General features: G+C 46.3%; 2 protein-coding genes across 4 annotated transcripts; both read left to right on the forward strand.

Annotated features, from left to right (window-relative positions):
* On the forward strand, positions 1-4,879 carry LOC139556428 (microtubule cross-linking factor 3-like). Its single transcript, XM_071370367.1, has 8 exons — positions 1-838; positions 1,747-1,971; positions 2,198-2,356; positions 2,439-2,507; positions 2,633-2,902; positions 3,090-3,464; positions 3,651-4,274; positions 4,615-4,879. The coding sequence occupies exons 1-8, from the start codon at positions 704-706 to the stop codon at positions 4,723-4,725; spliced, it is 1,968 nt and encodes a 655-aa protein (XP_071226468.1). The 5' UTR covers positions 1-703; the 3' UTR covers positions 4,726-4,879.
* A 1,016-nt stretch (positions 4,880-5,895) lies between these two features.
* On the forward strand, positions 5,896-12,224 carry LOC139556429 (uncharacterized protein KIAA0408-like). 3 transcript variants are annotated; one of them, XM_071370368.1, is made up of 6 exons: positions 5,896-6,443; positions 8,271-8,591; positions 9,301-9,630; positions 10,037-10,146; positions 10,282-11,146; positions 11,234-12,224. In XM_071370368.1, exons 2-6 carry the CDS (start codon positions 8,448-8,450, stop codon positions 11,489-11,491), a joined length of 1,707 nt encoding a protein of 568 aa, XP_071226469.1. In that variant the 5' UTR covers positions 5,896-6,443; positions 8,271-8,447; the 3' UTR covers positions 11,492-12,224. The 3 variants fall into 3 exon arrangements, with proteins under 3 accessions (XP_071226469.1, XP_071226471.1, XP_071226470.1); XM_071370370.1 differs by having other exon boundaries at positions 10,064-10,146; XM_071370369.1 differs by having other exon boundaries at positions 6,088-6,546.
* The last annotated feature ends 1,305 nt before the right edge of the window (positions 12,225-13,529 follow it).

Here is a 13,529-nt window from a genome sequence, read left to right on the forward strand (position 1 = left end):
CTTATATTAGGTTTTTATTATTGCCATAACTAACAATCATACTTTGCAGTCACTTTGAGATGGGCGAGTGGAAAAGTCAAGGCTGGTGGATGTCACGACTGCCGCAAGCGGCGCTGCGGATTTTCCAGCGGCAGCAGCAGACAATAGCACAGGGAGGAGGCAGCATCGGGCTCCCTCTCCGGCCAGAATCCGGGAATGCGCCTCAAAATCAGCCCCAAAATCCTCCAGCATATCCAAAAATATAGTTTCAAAAGGAGGATCGAGGAATAAGGTAGTAAACGAGGGGCTTAGGACCGCTGTCGAGAAGGAGATCGAGAGATGCGACGTTGCAGCTGTTTACCCAGATGGTGCTGAAACGGATGCTGTCAATGCCAACAGGGCGGATGCTAGCAGAGAAGAAGATACAGAGGAGATATTTCACCAGATTCTCAAACCCGTAGTTCGTCGTTAGAGGTATCCCTGCCTCAAAGGCCTGTCTTCCCAACATATTGGGTCATACCGGCTCCAGCACCGCGTGTTTGGTGAAAGGGAAAACGAAGAGTCCGGGAGGGGATTCGGTGAAAGCTTCAGCGGGCTACTGCAGGTACAGAAGCGGGGAATACGTGGGCTGCGGGCCGGGCCTTAGTCTGTGGAGCGAGGATTGCTTGGAGACTGAACTCTGCACTTCCACCTACATAAGAAACTGAAGAGAAGCATCAGCAAGATGCACACGGCTGACAGCGCGGAGGCCAAACCGGAGCCGTCTATAGGGACCATAGAGGCGGGGTGCGTGACACAGCAAGACGAGGGCCTTGAGGACGAACTGGAGAGACTGGTGGATGAGAATGAAGATCTAAAGGTTTGGCATCACTGACATTCAATAATATTCAATGTATACAAACACAATGTTTTTGCAGATCCAGTAACTGAACTGGTAGGCCACTTTTTGTTTGATAAGATTCAATCTAGGCCTATTCCCCAAAGTTTGGCATTACTAACATATGCTCATATATTCCAATGTAATCGTATATATATATATATATATATATATATATATATATATATATTAGCATAAGTGAAAAGGTAGGCTTATTTCGTGTTTGATGATAACACTGCAACTGAGATATTATTGTGGTCCCGTGTGGCTCAGTTGGTAGAGCATGGCGCTTGCAACGCCAGGGTTGTGGGTTCATTCCCCACGGGGGGACCAGGATGAATATGTATGAACTTTCCAATTTGTAAGTCGCTCTGGATAAGAGCGTCTGCTAAATGACTTAAATGTAAATGTATTAATATTCCATGCATATTCCCAGAGGTTTATTATTAGGGATATACTGGAAAACTGTATGTTGATACAATGAACAAGCATATTTTTTAGCCCACTGGGTAGGCTAAGTGAACAGTTGTTATTCTTTCTGTAACATTTGCAAAGAACTGGTGTAGAAATGTGCCTAGTTCCCTTGGTTTGTTATTGATGCTTGCGAAAGCTAAATGATTTAGGTAGCCCTATAGCTACAAGGAAAACCCCTCTTCCCTATTCAGAACAATGAATGGCACCATCCTGTGTTTAGCCTACTTCTATTCATTGATTGACATAATAATGAATAAGACCCTATTGATCGGTTCAGATTAGCTTGTCCCTATTCAATTACATCATCTTCAGAGGACCTAAACACTCCAACAATACCAATAATGCTGAAGCGTGAGCCCACGCCCCCTGTTGGCTACCAGTGCCTGATTGGCTGATCACTCATATTGATGTTCCAGATGGAGATCGAGGAGATGAGGACGGAGATGGACGAGATGCGTGACACCTTCTACGAGGAGGACACGTGCCAGCTGCAGGAAATGAGGCGCGAGCTGGAGCGAGCCAATAAAAACTGCCGGATCCTCCAGTACCGGCTGAGGAAGGCTGAGAGGAAGAAGCTGCGCTATGCCCAGACAGGAGAGATTGACGAGGAACTACTGAGGAGCCTGGAGCAGGACCTGAAGGTAGGGAGTGTAGTGTGTGTGTGTGTGTGTGTGTGTGTGTGTGTGTGTGTGTGTGTGTGTGTGTGTGTGTGTGTGTGTGTGTGTGTGTGTGTGTGTGTGTGTGTGTTTGTGTGTCGGTAGGCTTGATGTTGAAACAAATTTTATTAGTTGCTTAATGCACTGTCCATTCACCTCCATAATTAATTCAATCAACTTAAATCAATGTCCCTGATTCTGTTTAATGCAGGTAGCAAAGGATGTGTCTGTGAGACTGCACCATGAGCTGGAGAATGTGGAGGAGAAACGCACAAAGACAGAGGACGAAAACGAGAAACTGAGGCAGAAACTCATCGAGGTGGAGGTGACCAAACAGGCCCTTCAGAATGAGCTGGACAAAGTCAAGGAGGTAAGAACACTCACCCACAATACATTATACAATCTATACAGCACATATTTTGCTGTAATACTCGTTATTCAATTCCCAACAGTCTCAGAAGAGAAGAGGAAGCAAGGAGGTCCAAAAGTCAGACAAGAAGTCTGCCCAGACCCCAACAGAGGTGAGGGATCACCATGAAATGCTTTTATAAAGAAAATAAAACTTTTTTTTTCCAAACACGAGCGAGAGTTGTGTCTCCTGTACATCAGAACTGCATTATCTTCCTTCCAATTCCCCTTCTCTCAGGATGACAACGATGATCTCAAGTGCCAGCTGGCCTTCATCAAGGAAGAGGCTGTGTTGTTGAGGAAGAAGACAGCTAAGATCGACAAGGAGAAGGACCGGCTGGAGACGGAGCTACAGAAGTACCGCTCCTTCTACGGGGACCTGGACAGCCCCCACCCCAAGGGTGAGGCCTGGGGACCCCCCACCACCCGTGAGTCTGAGCTGAAGCTGCGTCTGCGCCTGGTGGAGGAGGAGGCTAACATCCTGGGGAGGAAGATCGTGGAGCTGGAGGTGAGAGACATAGGATGTGATGCAGAGTGTTTAATGTAGGTTATGACATGAAAGAGACCAGGAAATAAGTTTGCACATGGGAACACAACTGTTCCGATCATTTCTGCCTGTTCTGTTCAGAAGGTGCCGACAGAGAGAGGAAGATAGTGATTCATAACATAACCGTCTTCTTGTCATGTGTTTTCAGGTGGAGAACCGGGGTCTGAGGGCGGAGCTGGACGACCTCAGGGGTGAAGGGGAGGGAGAAAGCGGGTCCGGTGGGGGGGCTGTGGGCGGGATGGGGGCGGGCCGGGGCCATGGGGAGGCTATGACTGAGCTGAGGCAGCAGCTGCAGCTGGTGGAGGACGAGGCAGAGCTCCTGAGGAGGAACCTGGCCGACGCTGAGGATCACAACAAGAGAGTGACGGGAGAACTCAACAAGCTCAGGTTTAAGGCCGGGACCCACGAGGGAGGGGCAAGGCATGGAGGAGGGGCGGCAGGAGGAGTAGGTTTGGAGAAGGCAGAGGCACTGCAGGAGGAACTGAAGACGGCCCGGCTACAGATTAATGATCTCAGTGGGAAGGTGAGTCGGTCTTCCACATTTGTTTTCTGGTTTATTTCCGTAACCTTTAACATATATTGAAAGTCAAAATGGCTATACAGGCAATATGGTAAACAAAAAGATATCGCTGGAATCAAAGATGAAAACAAAGATCAAACGTCATAAACATATCATGCCTCATTCAGCCAGTCCTATTCTCTCACCCAGGTGATGCAGCTGCAGTATGAGAAGCGTGTTCTGCTCTCCAACATGCAGCGCTACGACCTGGCCTCCCACCTGGCCCTAAGGGGGGGCATCAGCCCTCGGGACAGTGATGCAGAGAGTGACGCAGGAGGGACCGGACCAAGTGGGCGCCGTGAAAGCGATGATGACTCCTCCTCCTCTCGCCTCCTGCCCCCGCACCGCAAACGCGAGGGCCCAGTGGGCGGGGAGAGTGACTCGGACGAGGTGCGGAACCAAACCCGCTGCCTCACACCTACCCGGGGTCTCTATACCCCACCCCCTGAGACCGCCACCCGCTTCCTGCCCCGCAACTTACGGGATCGCCAGCAGATGATTGACATTCGAGTGGAGGCTGAGCGTCTTGGCAGGACCATCGACCGGCTCATCGCCGACACGGCAACTATCATCGCAGAGGCACGGGTGTACGTTTCCAACAGCGACCTGTATGGGCGGGGTGAGGAGGAGGAGGAGGAGGGCGGGAGGATCAGGGAGCATGAGCTGCTGTACAGGATCAATGCCCAGATGAAGGCCTTCAGGAAGGAGCTACAGGGCTTCATAGACAGACTGGAGGTGCCCAAACCTGAGGACAGGGAGGAGGAGCCACTGTCGGTAAGTGTGTGTGTGTGTGTGTGTGTGTGTGCTGTGCTGTGCTGTGTGTGTGTGTGTGTGTGTGTGTGTGTGTGTGTGTGTGTGTGTGTGTGTGTGTGTGTGTGTGTGTGTGTGTGTGTGTGTGTGTGTGTGTGTGTGTGCGCGCATGTGTTTTTGTGTGCGTTTCTTAATTAAAGAGATGTAGACTTGACCATGCCTGTTTGGCTGTATCAGCATAGTCTCTTCACTCGTCCGTCACCATTGAATATTTTTCTGACTTTATTCTCCTTCTTTCTCTGACCCTATTTTCCCTCTCGTTTCTCCTCCGTTGACACTCATGTTCTGTTCATCCTCTGCCCAGATGTTTCAGCCCATCATTTTACTCATCCTCATTCTAGTCTTATTCTCCTCCCACTCCTATGCCACCATCTTTAAACTTGTCTTTCTGTTTACCCTTTTCTTCGTCCTGTGATCCCGCCTCCCTCAATAGCATAGCCACATCCTTTGTTTGTTTGTTTCTATTATTTTTTTAAACATTTGTTGCCAAGGTCACCGAACGTACAGGAGCCTCCCTCTTCAAGCACAGGTCACAGTCACATAACAGGATATATGCTTAGGTTCAACACTGGAGACTACTTTTCCCACCACCCACCACTTCCTTCATCACCCCCAAGAAAAGGTGAGTTAGCATAACACCCGTTTTGCCCAATTCCAAAATCAAATCCTATAGCCATAGTCCCTACCTGCAAATAAATGTTGTAGCCTATAGGTAGGCCACCATCATGTGGTAGTATATAAGAAATGTAGACCTACAATCTGATAGGAAAGGTGGAGTTTCCTCCTCATTGCTTACAAAAGTGTAAAATATCAGATTTTAAACAAACAAGTAAATAGTGGTGATTCGGTACCATGGCGAAAGACAATCAGAATTCCGATTCAGCACCTGTACAGCGTGGACAGCGACAATGCAAACGAAGGATGTTTGCCCTTAACTCGGCGTTTCCCAAACTCAGTCCTCGGGACTCCAAGGGGTGCACGATTTTTGTCCTAACACTACATAGCTGATTCAAATGATCAACGCTTGATTGATAGTTAATTATTTGAATCAGCTGTGACGTGTTAGGGCAAAAACCAAAAACTGCACCAGAGGACCTGCCCTAACTATTTGATACGGACTCTGCAGAAGTCAGGGCATTCATACTTCTTGCGCTTCAATGCGGAGCTATATGGAGCCCTCTATATTGTTACAACATTTGAGAGATGCATGGCGTGGCTCTGTAGGCTTCGCAACTGCATCACACCATCCATACGGCGCCTCAGGCCACATTTTCGGATCAAGCATAAATTGGCTCATAGTCTGAGGATTCCCACATTCCTATCCACACCAAATATATTTTGGTTTTGAGCTATCAGATGCCTTTTGCAACACACTGTTTATGTCGACAAGTGTCCATCATGTCAGTGAACTATTTGGGTCAGAACCTAATGGGGGTCGCATGACGCGCGCGATGATATTGTGCAACCTTCATCAACAGCAATGGCAATGTCAAAATAAATAAACTGTAAAATTGTAGTAAAATTGTAGTAAAGTACCCGCCAACGCGCCAGATATCAAGTTCTTCGAAAAAAAACTCATTAAAATAATGTTAGCGCAGGTGTCACATATAGGCTACATTTTGGCAATCAAAATTGTAAACAAATAAGAGTAGTTTGGAGTCACAAAACGAAATCTGCCAAGCACCCCAAAGCGGAGTAGCAACAGGAGTGCCTATTGGCTCAGAGCTCGGCAGCTGAAATAGCTATGCAAACAGTTTCCCTCTCTACATTGCTTTTTAATTATAGACAGGATGCGAGTGACGACAGTCGTCCCATCGAGACCTCAAATGCTGGAATAAATTTGACATTAAGATACTTGATCTTGGCTCCCGTGATGCGACGTAAATACGAGGTGCACTATAAAGCCTGGGTCCCCCGCTGGAACATAAGTTGTTTACCCTGAAAAAATGTACCTGCTCTGGACATAACCCTGCCCAGGCTTGACAAGAGAGGGCTCCTTTAAAATCCAATCCGCGGGACTTTACGTAATAGAACAGAGGCAGAAAAGCGAGGATTTCGCGACAAGGGGACTGACTCTCGAGCGGTGGAAGCGCAGCCGCCACCGGGCAAACAGAGGATCTCAAGAGATTCACGGTGAATACCTTGGCTAGACTGAAATCAGGATTAGTTATCTGCCACTGCGATATATCCTCACCTATTAACAATAAAATCGTCAAGGAGAATATTGAACAGCTAGGTAAGGCCACATGAAGAAGTTAATATTTAAATGTATTTTATGGATATGGAGATTTCCATTAAGTTTTGTTTTACGCATCTCTACAACTTGGGTTTCTAACAATAATTTGACATAGTCATTGGACAAAGCACTTAATAAGGACAAGTAGTAAAATATAACATTGCAGCTCCACTGTGGGCTTGATGTACTGGGTCACATTTGATCAACTTGTGCCTCCCCTTTGGTGCTTTTTTATACGAACCACCAAATAGGCTACATTTGGTCATGTGGGAATTTATTTATTATAGGCCTATTAATATTCAAAACACACGCCATGCGTATTTATTCTCTCTCTCGCTCTTTCTCTCTCCACGTTCTCGATGCATAGTTACAGGTTTGTATTATTAACATATCCGTACTCTTACATCACAAGATGACTGGTTGGTGTTCGGGTAATTTCGAGGTGGTAAAAGCACATAATATATAACATTCGGTGATAGCAAACCATCGGCCTTCTAAAATTACCTGCAGCGATAGGCCTACGGAAAACCGTTTAAACCAAGCCAATACGCGCCACTATGCAGCATTATGGCCACTTTTCTAGAGGTGATTTGGCCATGCAGCATGCAGCCGAGTGCGAAATGAACTTATCGTTTAGCGGTGACACGGAGGGCACACATTTACATTGTTCGCAAAGTGTAACAGAAGGCGTAGAAGAAAGGCGTCCTGCGGGTAACCTGTACGTGTCGAATAGTTGTTGTATTCGACATACACTCCGCTTTTGAAAAATGGGGAATATGTGCTCATTAAAACGGGTCATGGCTGCAGATTGGAAAGTTTCCAAAGTTCCATTATAGAAAATTGGAAAGGACAGAGCGAAGGGTTGGAGCAGAGAGGATAGTGACCAACAGCCAAATAGTGAGGTTGTCACACTACACCAGGCATTCATTGGCATGTGTCACATAGGTAGCTTAAATGACTATGAAATATGGCTGGGAATACAGAGGGCTTGCCCAAAATGCTTTGAATCTTTCCACGAAATCCACAAAATTTGTATTTATTCAGATTAGATTCAGATTGTGTAAAAGTCATATGTACAGGGTTTCAGGTGTGATTGCAGGGTACAGTACAAATCTTAGGCTTCGAGCTCCAACATGCAGGACTAGTGAAATAAAATAATTAAAACAGCAATAAAAACAATATAAATATAAATAGCACTATATACATAATAACAGCTGTGGCAGTGATGAAAAAAGAAATGACCGTTGGGGTGGAGGCAGAGTATAGACTGTTGAGGGAGTGAGGTGGAATGACCATAGGGGGAGCAGCAGCATTACCATTGAGTTAAATAAAAATAGAAAAGTACATATTTACAACTGCAACAGTGATCAATGTCATTGGGGTGGGGGTAGAGTAAAGTATGTTGGGGGGCTACAGGGGGGGCAGCAGGAGAAAGAATGTCCATGGGGGAGTAGCAGGTAAGGTAAGTGAGAGTTGAGGGTGGGGGGTGTAGCAGGGAGAATGTCCATGGGGGAGTAGCAGGTGAGAGTTGAGGGTGGGGGTGTAGCAGGGAGAATGTCCATGGGGGAGTAGCAGGTGAGAGTTGAGGGTGGGGGTGTAGCAGGGAGAATGTCCATGGGGAGTAGACCCTTTGAGTCCATTTGTTTACTGGTTGACTAATGTCCTCTAGTTCTCCCATGTCTTATCGTCCACAATAATCATCCCCATCCTCTCTTCCTTTGCAGTGTTCCGCCAACATTTCCACACCTTGGTGACCCCTTCAAGACAGAAAGACAAAAAGCTAGGAAGTTGAAAACGAAAGGAAGTTAGGAAGTTGAAACAGAAGAAGGAAGAAGAAGTTGTGGTGGAAGAAAAGAAAGTTGTGACAGGAAGTAAAAAGTTTCTGCAGGAAGCGGCCCAAAATGGCGGCCACCGAACTGCAGCGCGGTCTGGAGCAGGCTGGGCGGGGCTGGGGAACAGAGAAGGTGGAGCTTCTGGACAGCTTCGACTCAGAGATGCAGGAATGGGAGGACCAGCTGCAGGACATGCAGAGGAAGATAGAGGAGGTGAGTGGTCAACCATGGTCAGATGCGTTCCATCAAGGTCTAAAATAAAGTAAAACATCATCCAAATACATGGGATAGTCCAAACATGGTCCAACATGCTCAAGCACAGTTCTGACACAGTCAAACAAGGTCCTAGGTAGAGTAACATTACCTGAAATGGGGTATCAGTAGTGTGAACATTTTCACTTTGAGATAGTGTTTTTCTCGTCTTCTCTGAAGAGTGTTTAACTGGTTGTGTGTGTGTGTTATAATAAACTGTTGGAACCACGCCCCTTCTTGAGACCCCATGTCCCCTCTGGAGTAATGATACAGACAGATGTTAACAAGCTAATTAAACTGTGATGTGCTGACAGACAGTCAGAACACTGTGAAAGATGATAGTGGTGAATGAGTTAAAGCTTAAAATAGCGAAGCAAGCACACACTCACTCCAACTGACATAACAAATGTGTAGATTATAAAAATAGTTGGGTTGTGTAACTATTTTGGGATGGTTATATGGATTGCGTAAGCAAGGTTGACATTGTCGTAGGTGCAGACTTGTTTTGTGTACATATTGTCTTGTATCTGTATGTACATTTAGGTTTAGGAACACGCCTAAGTTGTAAGTGTAAATAAATAGTCTAACTGGGGAATACAACTATTCCAACTTGTGTTCACGTTGTGAAAGTAGGTTTTTGATCATTATCATGTTTATGCTCATATTTCAGCTTTACAATGAGGTGCAGGCTCGTAGAGGGGGAAATGATGTCACCATGGACAACGGCAAAAATGATAGGATGCACCATGGCAATGGCTTCTGTGACCTGCCTGGCAGCCATAGCAACAGAACCAAGGACCACCCAAGAGCTGTTGTTGTGCCAAATCACTGTAGCAACGGTTGTAGTCACGGCCACAACGGTTACGGCGAACCTGTCAACCATCAGATTGGTGGCTATTATCCAAATTGCAACGGTGCGGTGGAACTTGAAGACTTGTTGCAGGATTATCTTGGACATGGTCACGGAAAGACCTGGAAGACCAACTCAGCTCTCAATAATGTGAGTAGCTACAGTAACTAAGGATTAAAGTTGATAGGCAGCCCCGTCCAAAAAAGAACCTTTACCCTATGTCTCACCCCATTGGTGTTTGCAGATCAAAAAAAATCTGATAGGTGGAAGCAATATGGTAGAAACTCCACTTAGCTCATTGGAAGACTAGATGGGCCCACCACCATATTTATTATACCTATATTGTTCACTTCAAGTCTTCAAACATTTGAGGGGCAGGGCCTAAGCAGGGTTGTTTTCAGTAATAAACATTTAAATATATTACATATAACTGGCACGTCTCAATACTCCACTGGAAATTGCATAAGCCATGCCAGTGTGGCTGTATAGCTGAATTTGATATACTGTATCTTTGCTAGTTGCACTATTCTACATCACTGATTATTTCCCCTCCCAGGTAACCCTTGTCCCACTTCTCTCTCAGCATCTGAAGGAGATCACTAAAGGGAGCCAGGATCAGTCTCTGCACCGGGATGCGATGAAGAGGAGGCCTGTTGAGAATGAGAGGTAAGAAGGACTTCCACAGACCTCACTGATACTGAGATGACAAGATCATTTTGAGAAGAGAGTAAAATCCACCTATAAGATTTTGTATTTTAGTTATTTTACTCATTGAGTTATTTGCTTGTTAATCTGTTTTAGGATTGGTCAGGTGCGGTTTGCAGACGAGGAGGCTGAGAACAGGAAGAACAGAGTGTCACACAGAAAGAGTTCCCCCTGCAGGGACCTTAACAAGCCCCCTCTTAGACAGAGAGAAGTCCCTCCCGTACCCCCCCGCTCCACCTCCCAGGTTGCCTCATCCGAGACTTCCCCAGCACTCGACAGAAAGTCCCACCCCCCTGGGGTCCTTGTGGACAAGAAGTGTTGTAGCCCCTCGGTCCTCAGGAAGTTTGGGGCCATGCTCCAGAAGAACGAGGGGAAAACCCTCACCAACACCGGTGTGGTGACCAACCAGGTGCCTATCGAGAACAAGTGCCCCACCCCCGTCTGTCAGCGCAAAGAGCTGGGCGGCAGCAGGGCGCCTGGGCGCTTGCCTGTCCAGAAATGCCAGGCGGATTCCATCATGCTTACAGTGGCAATGGACCCCAGCAAAGAACGAGGATCTGGTGGGGCAGTGAGAGACTATAGGAGAGAGAGCCAGCTTGGTGAGGGTAGAGGCACCTCAATGGCTAGCTATGCTCACCCTAAAGGATCCCAGGCAGGGCGTCAGAGGAGGGCCGAGGCCAAAGCAAGGGCCCTCGGAGGGGCAGACAGAGAGACAGACATTGGTCTGGTCCAGGGGGAGAGGGCCAGGAGGCCTGCATACCAGCCTAGGGAGCCCATACTGGACTACAGGAACTTGAGTGGGTCCCATGTTGGAGCTCAGAGGATTCAGAGGGGAGGGCCAGTTGCAGGTCAGAATAAGGACGATGGACTCATTGAGCTACTGGATATGCTGGACATCGAGCACGAGTACAACTCCAGCCCCCGAGCCACAAAGTCTGCCTACAGAAAGGACACACAGAAGGTGAGATAGGCATAGCAAACACACAAACACACACACACACACACACACACAGTCTTGATCTGACCCACTCTTATCGTCTCTCTCCAGGTGAGCCCAGCCGAGTTGTCCCCAGCAACCCCGTCACTGAACTTCTCTCGTCCTGCCCGCCCAGCCAATCAACGCCCTCCATCCAGGTGGGCTAGCTGTGCTCCCACTGCCTTGATCTCTGCCCCCTCCGGTCCAATGTCCCGCGCCCCAAGCCCCTTGGCACACACCCCTAGCCCCATAGCAAGAACCCCAAGCCCCGCCCTAAAGCAGCAATCTTTCTGCTCCTATTTGCTCCACACCGAGACTGTCATCATGTGAGAGACACGTTCCCCGACCCCCTTTTGACCCCGCCTCCCCTCCCCCAATTCAACCCCACAGGACTCGGATGATATAGTCTGCCCTTTCTGGAAATACTAAAGACTGTTCTTTCGATCCGTCTTGAAAAAAAGTGCTTTAAGAGATTTTCTATGAGATTACTTAGAATGACTTACACATATAAGAAACAAAATGGTTGACTCCTATTCAGTCTCCAGTGTTAGTGGCCTTCCTTTCTCCTGTGCCAAACTTCTTTACTTTTTGTTTCTTTCACTCTCTTTTACTTCCCTTCTATTTTCTCTTTATTTTTATTGATGATTTTTGGATGGCTGTGTATATTGCGATACAGCATGGCCCCCTTACTTGTGTGTGTGTGTGTGTGTGTGTGTGTGTGTGTGTGTGTGTGTGTGTGTGTGTGTGTGTGTGTGTGTGTGTGTGTGTGTGTGTGTGTGTGTGTGTGTGTGTGTGTGTGTGTGTGTGTGTGTGTGTGTGTGTGTGTGTGTGTCAATCCTAATGAGTGCCATGTTGGCTTGTTTTTAAAAGCGAGTTGGCCGTGTCCTGTCACCACAGCAGCAACATGCTAACTGTCTATAGTGTGTTTTACTGTGTCATATTATCAAAATAACGAATTTGAAAATGTTCAAGTAACCATAGTAAGACATACAGTTATGACAATGTAATGCTTCTGCTGTCCTTTTTTCTCTCTTGATAATAAATAAACACGACAGGGCTTTAATCAACTGAGTCCGTCTATCTGTAGAAGTCTTGTTTGATGACTTATTTAGTTGGTTGGGGGTGACGGGGTGTAGCTAATTTCATGTACCAACACTACAGAGATTCACTACCATGCTTACCCCATACTGAAAAAGTAATATATCGGAATATGGTTCAATAAAACTGAAATATATTTAAATACAGTACCAGTCAAAGTGTGGACACGCCTACTCATTCCAGGGGTTTTCTTAATTTTTTACTATTTTCTACAATGTAGAATGATAGTGAAGACATCAAAACTATGAAATAACACATGGAATCATGTAGTAAGCAGAAAAGGGTTAAACAAATCAAAATATATTTTGTATTTGAGATTCTTCAAGGTAGCCACCCTTTGCCTTGATGACAGCTTTGCACACTGTTGGCATTCTCTCAACCGGCTTCATGAGGTAGTCACCTGGAATGAATTTAAATTAACAGTTGTGCCTTGTGTAAAGTTAATTTGTGGAATTTCTTTCCTTAATGCGTTTGAGCCAATCAGTAAACATATGGTGGGGGGTGCAGACAAGCACAAAGACAGGTGAAACAGATCAGGGTGTGACCTTTAAACCTTTAAAGTTTATTCAAGTGCAGTCGCAAAAACCATCAAACGCAATGATGAAACTGGCTCTCATGAGGACCGCCACAGGAAAAGAAGACCCAGAGTTACCTCTGCTGTAGAAAATAAGTTCATAAGAGTTACAAGCCTCAGAAATTGCAGCCCAAATAAATGCTTCACAGAGTTCAAGTAACAGGCACATCTCAACATCAACTGTTCAGAGGAGACTGCGTGAATCAGGCCTTTATGGTTGAATTGGTGCACAGAAACCACTACTAAAGGACACCAATAAGAATAATAGACTTGCTTGGGCCAATAAACACGAGCAATGGACATTAGACCAGTGGAAATCTGTTCTTTGGTCTGATGAGTCCAAATTTGAGATTTTTGGTTCCAACCGCCGTGTCTTTGTGAGATGCAGAGTAGGTGAACAGATGATCTCCACATGTGTGATTCCCACTGTGAAGCATGAAGGAGGTGGTGTGATGGTGTGGGGGTGCTTTGCGGGTGACACAGTCTGATTTATTTAGGATTCAAGGCACAATTAACCAGCATGGCTACCACAGCATTCTGCAGCAATACGCCATCCCATCTGGTTTGTTCTTATTGGGACTGGCTGTGTAAGGGCTATTTGACCAAGAGTGTGCAAAGCTGTCATCAAGGCAATGGTACTTTGAAGAATCTCAAATATAAAATATATTTACACTTTGTTGGTTACTACATGATTCC

The sequence above is a fragment of the Salvelinus alpinus genome, chromosome 27 (assembly GCF_045679555.1).
Source record: "Salvelinus alpinus chromosome 27, SLU_Salpinus.1, whole genome shotgun sequence".
In the NCBI taxonomy this organism is placed as follows: Eukaryota; Metazoa; Chordata; class Actinopteri; order Salmoniformes; family Salmonidae; genus Salvelinus; species Salvelinus alpinus.

Coding starts and splice junctions, on each gene's coding strand:
- LOC139556428 (XM_071370367.1), top strand. CDS start 704: ATGCACACGGCTGACAGCGCGGAGGCCAAACCGGAGCCGTCTATAGGG. Junction 839..1,746: donor ATGAGAATGAAGATCTAAAG/GTTTGGCATCAC, acceptor TTGATGTTCCAG/ATGGAGATCGAGGAGATGAG. Junction 2,357..2,438: donor AGCTGGACAAAGTCAAGGAG/GTAAGAACACTC, acceptor AATTCCCAACAG/TCTCAGAAGAGAAGAGGAAG.
- LOC139556429 (XM_071370368.1), top strand. CDS start 8,448: ATGGCGGCCACCGAACTGCAGCGCGGTCTGGAGCAGGCTGGGCGGGGC. Junction 9,631..10,036: donor CCAACTCAGCTCTCAATAAT/GTGAGTAGCTAC, acceptor TTCCCCTCCCAG/GTAACCCTTGTCCCACTTCT. Junction 11,147..11,233: donor ACAGAAAGGACACACAGAAG/GTGAGATAGGCA, acceptor GTCTCTCTCCAG/GTGAGCCCAGCCGAGTTGTC.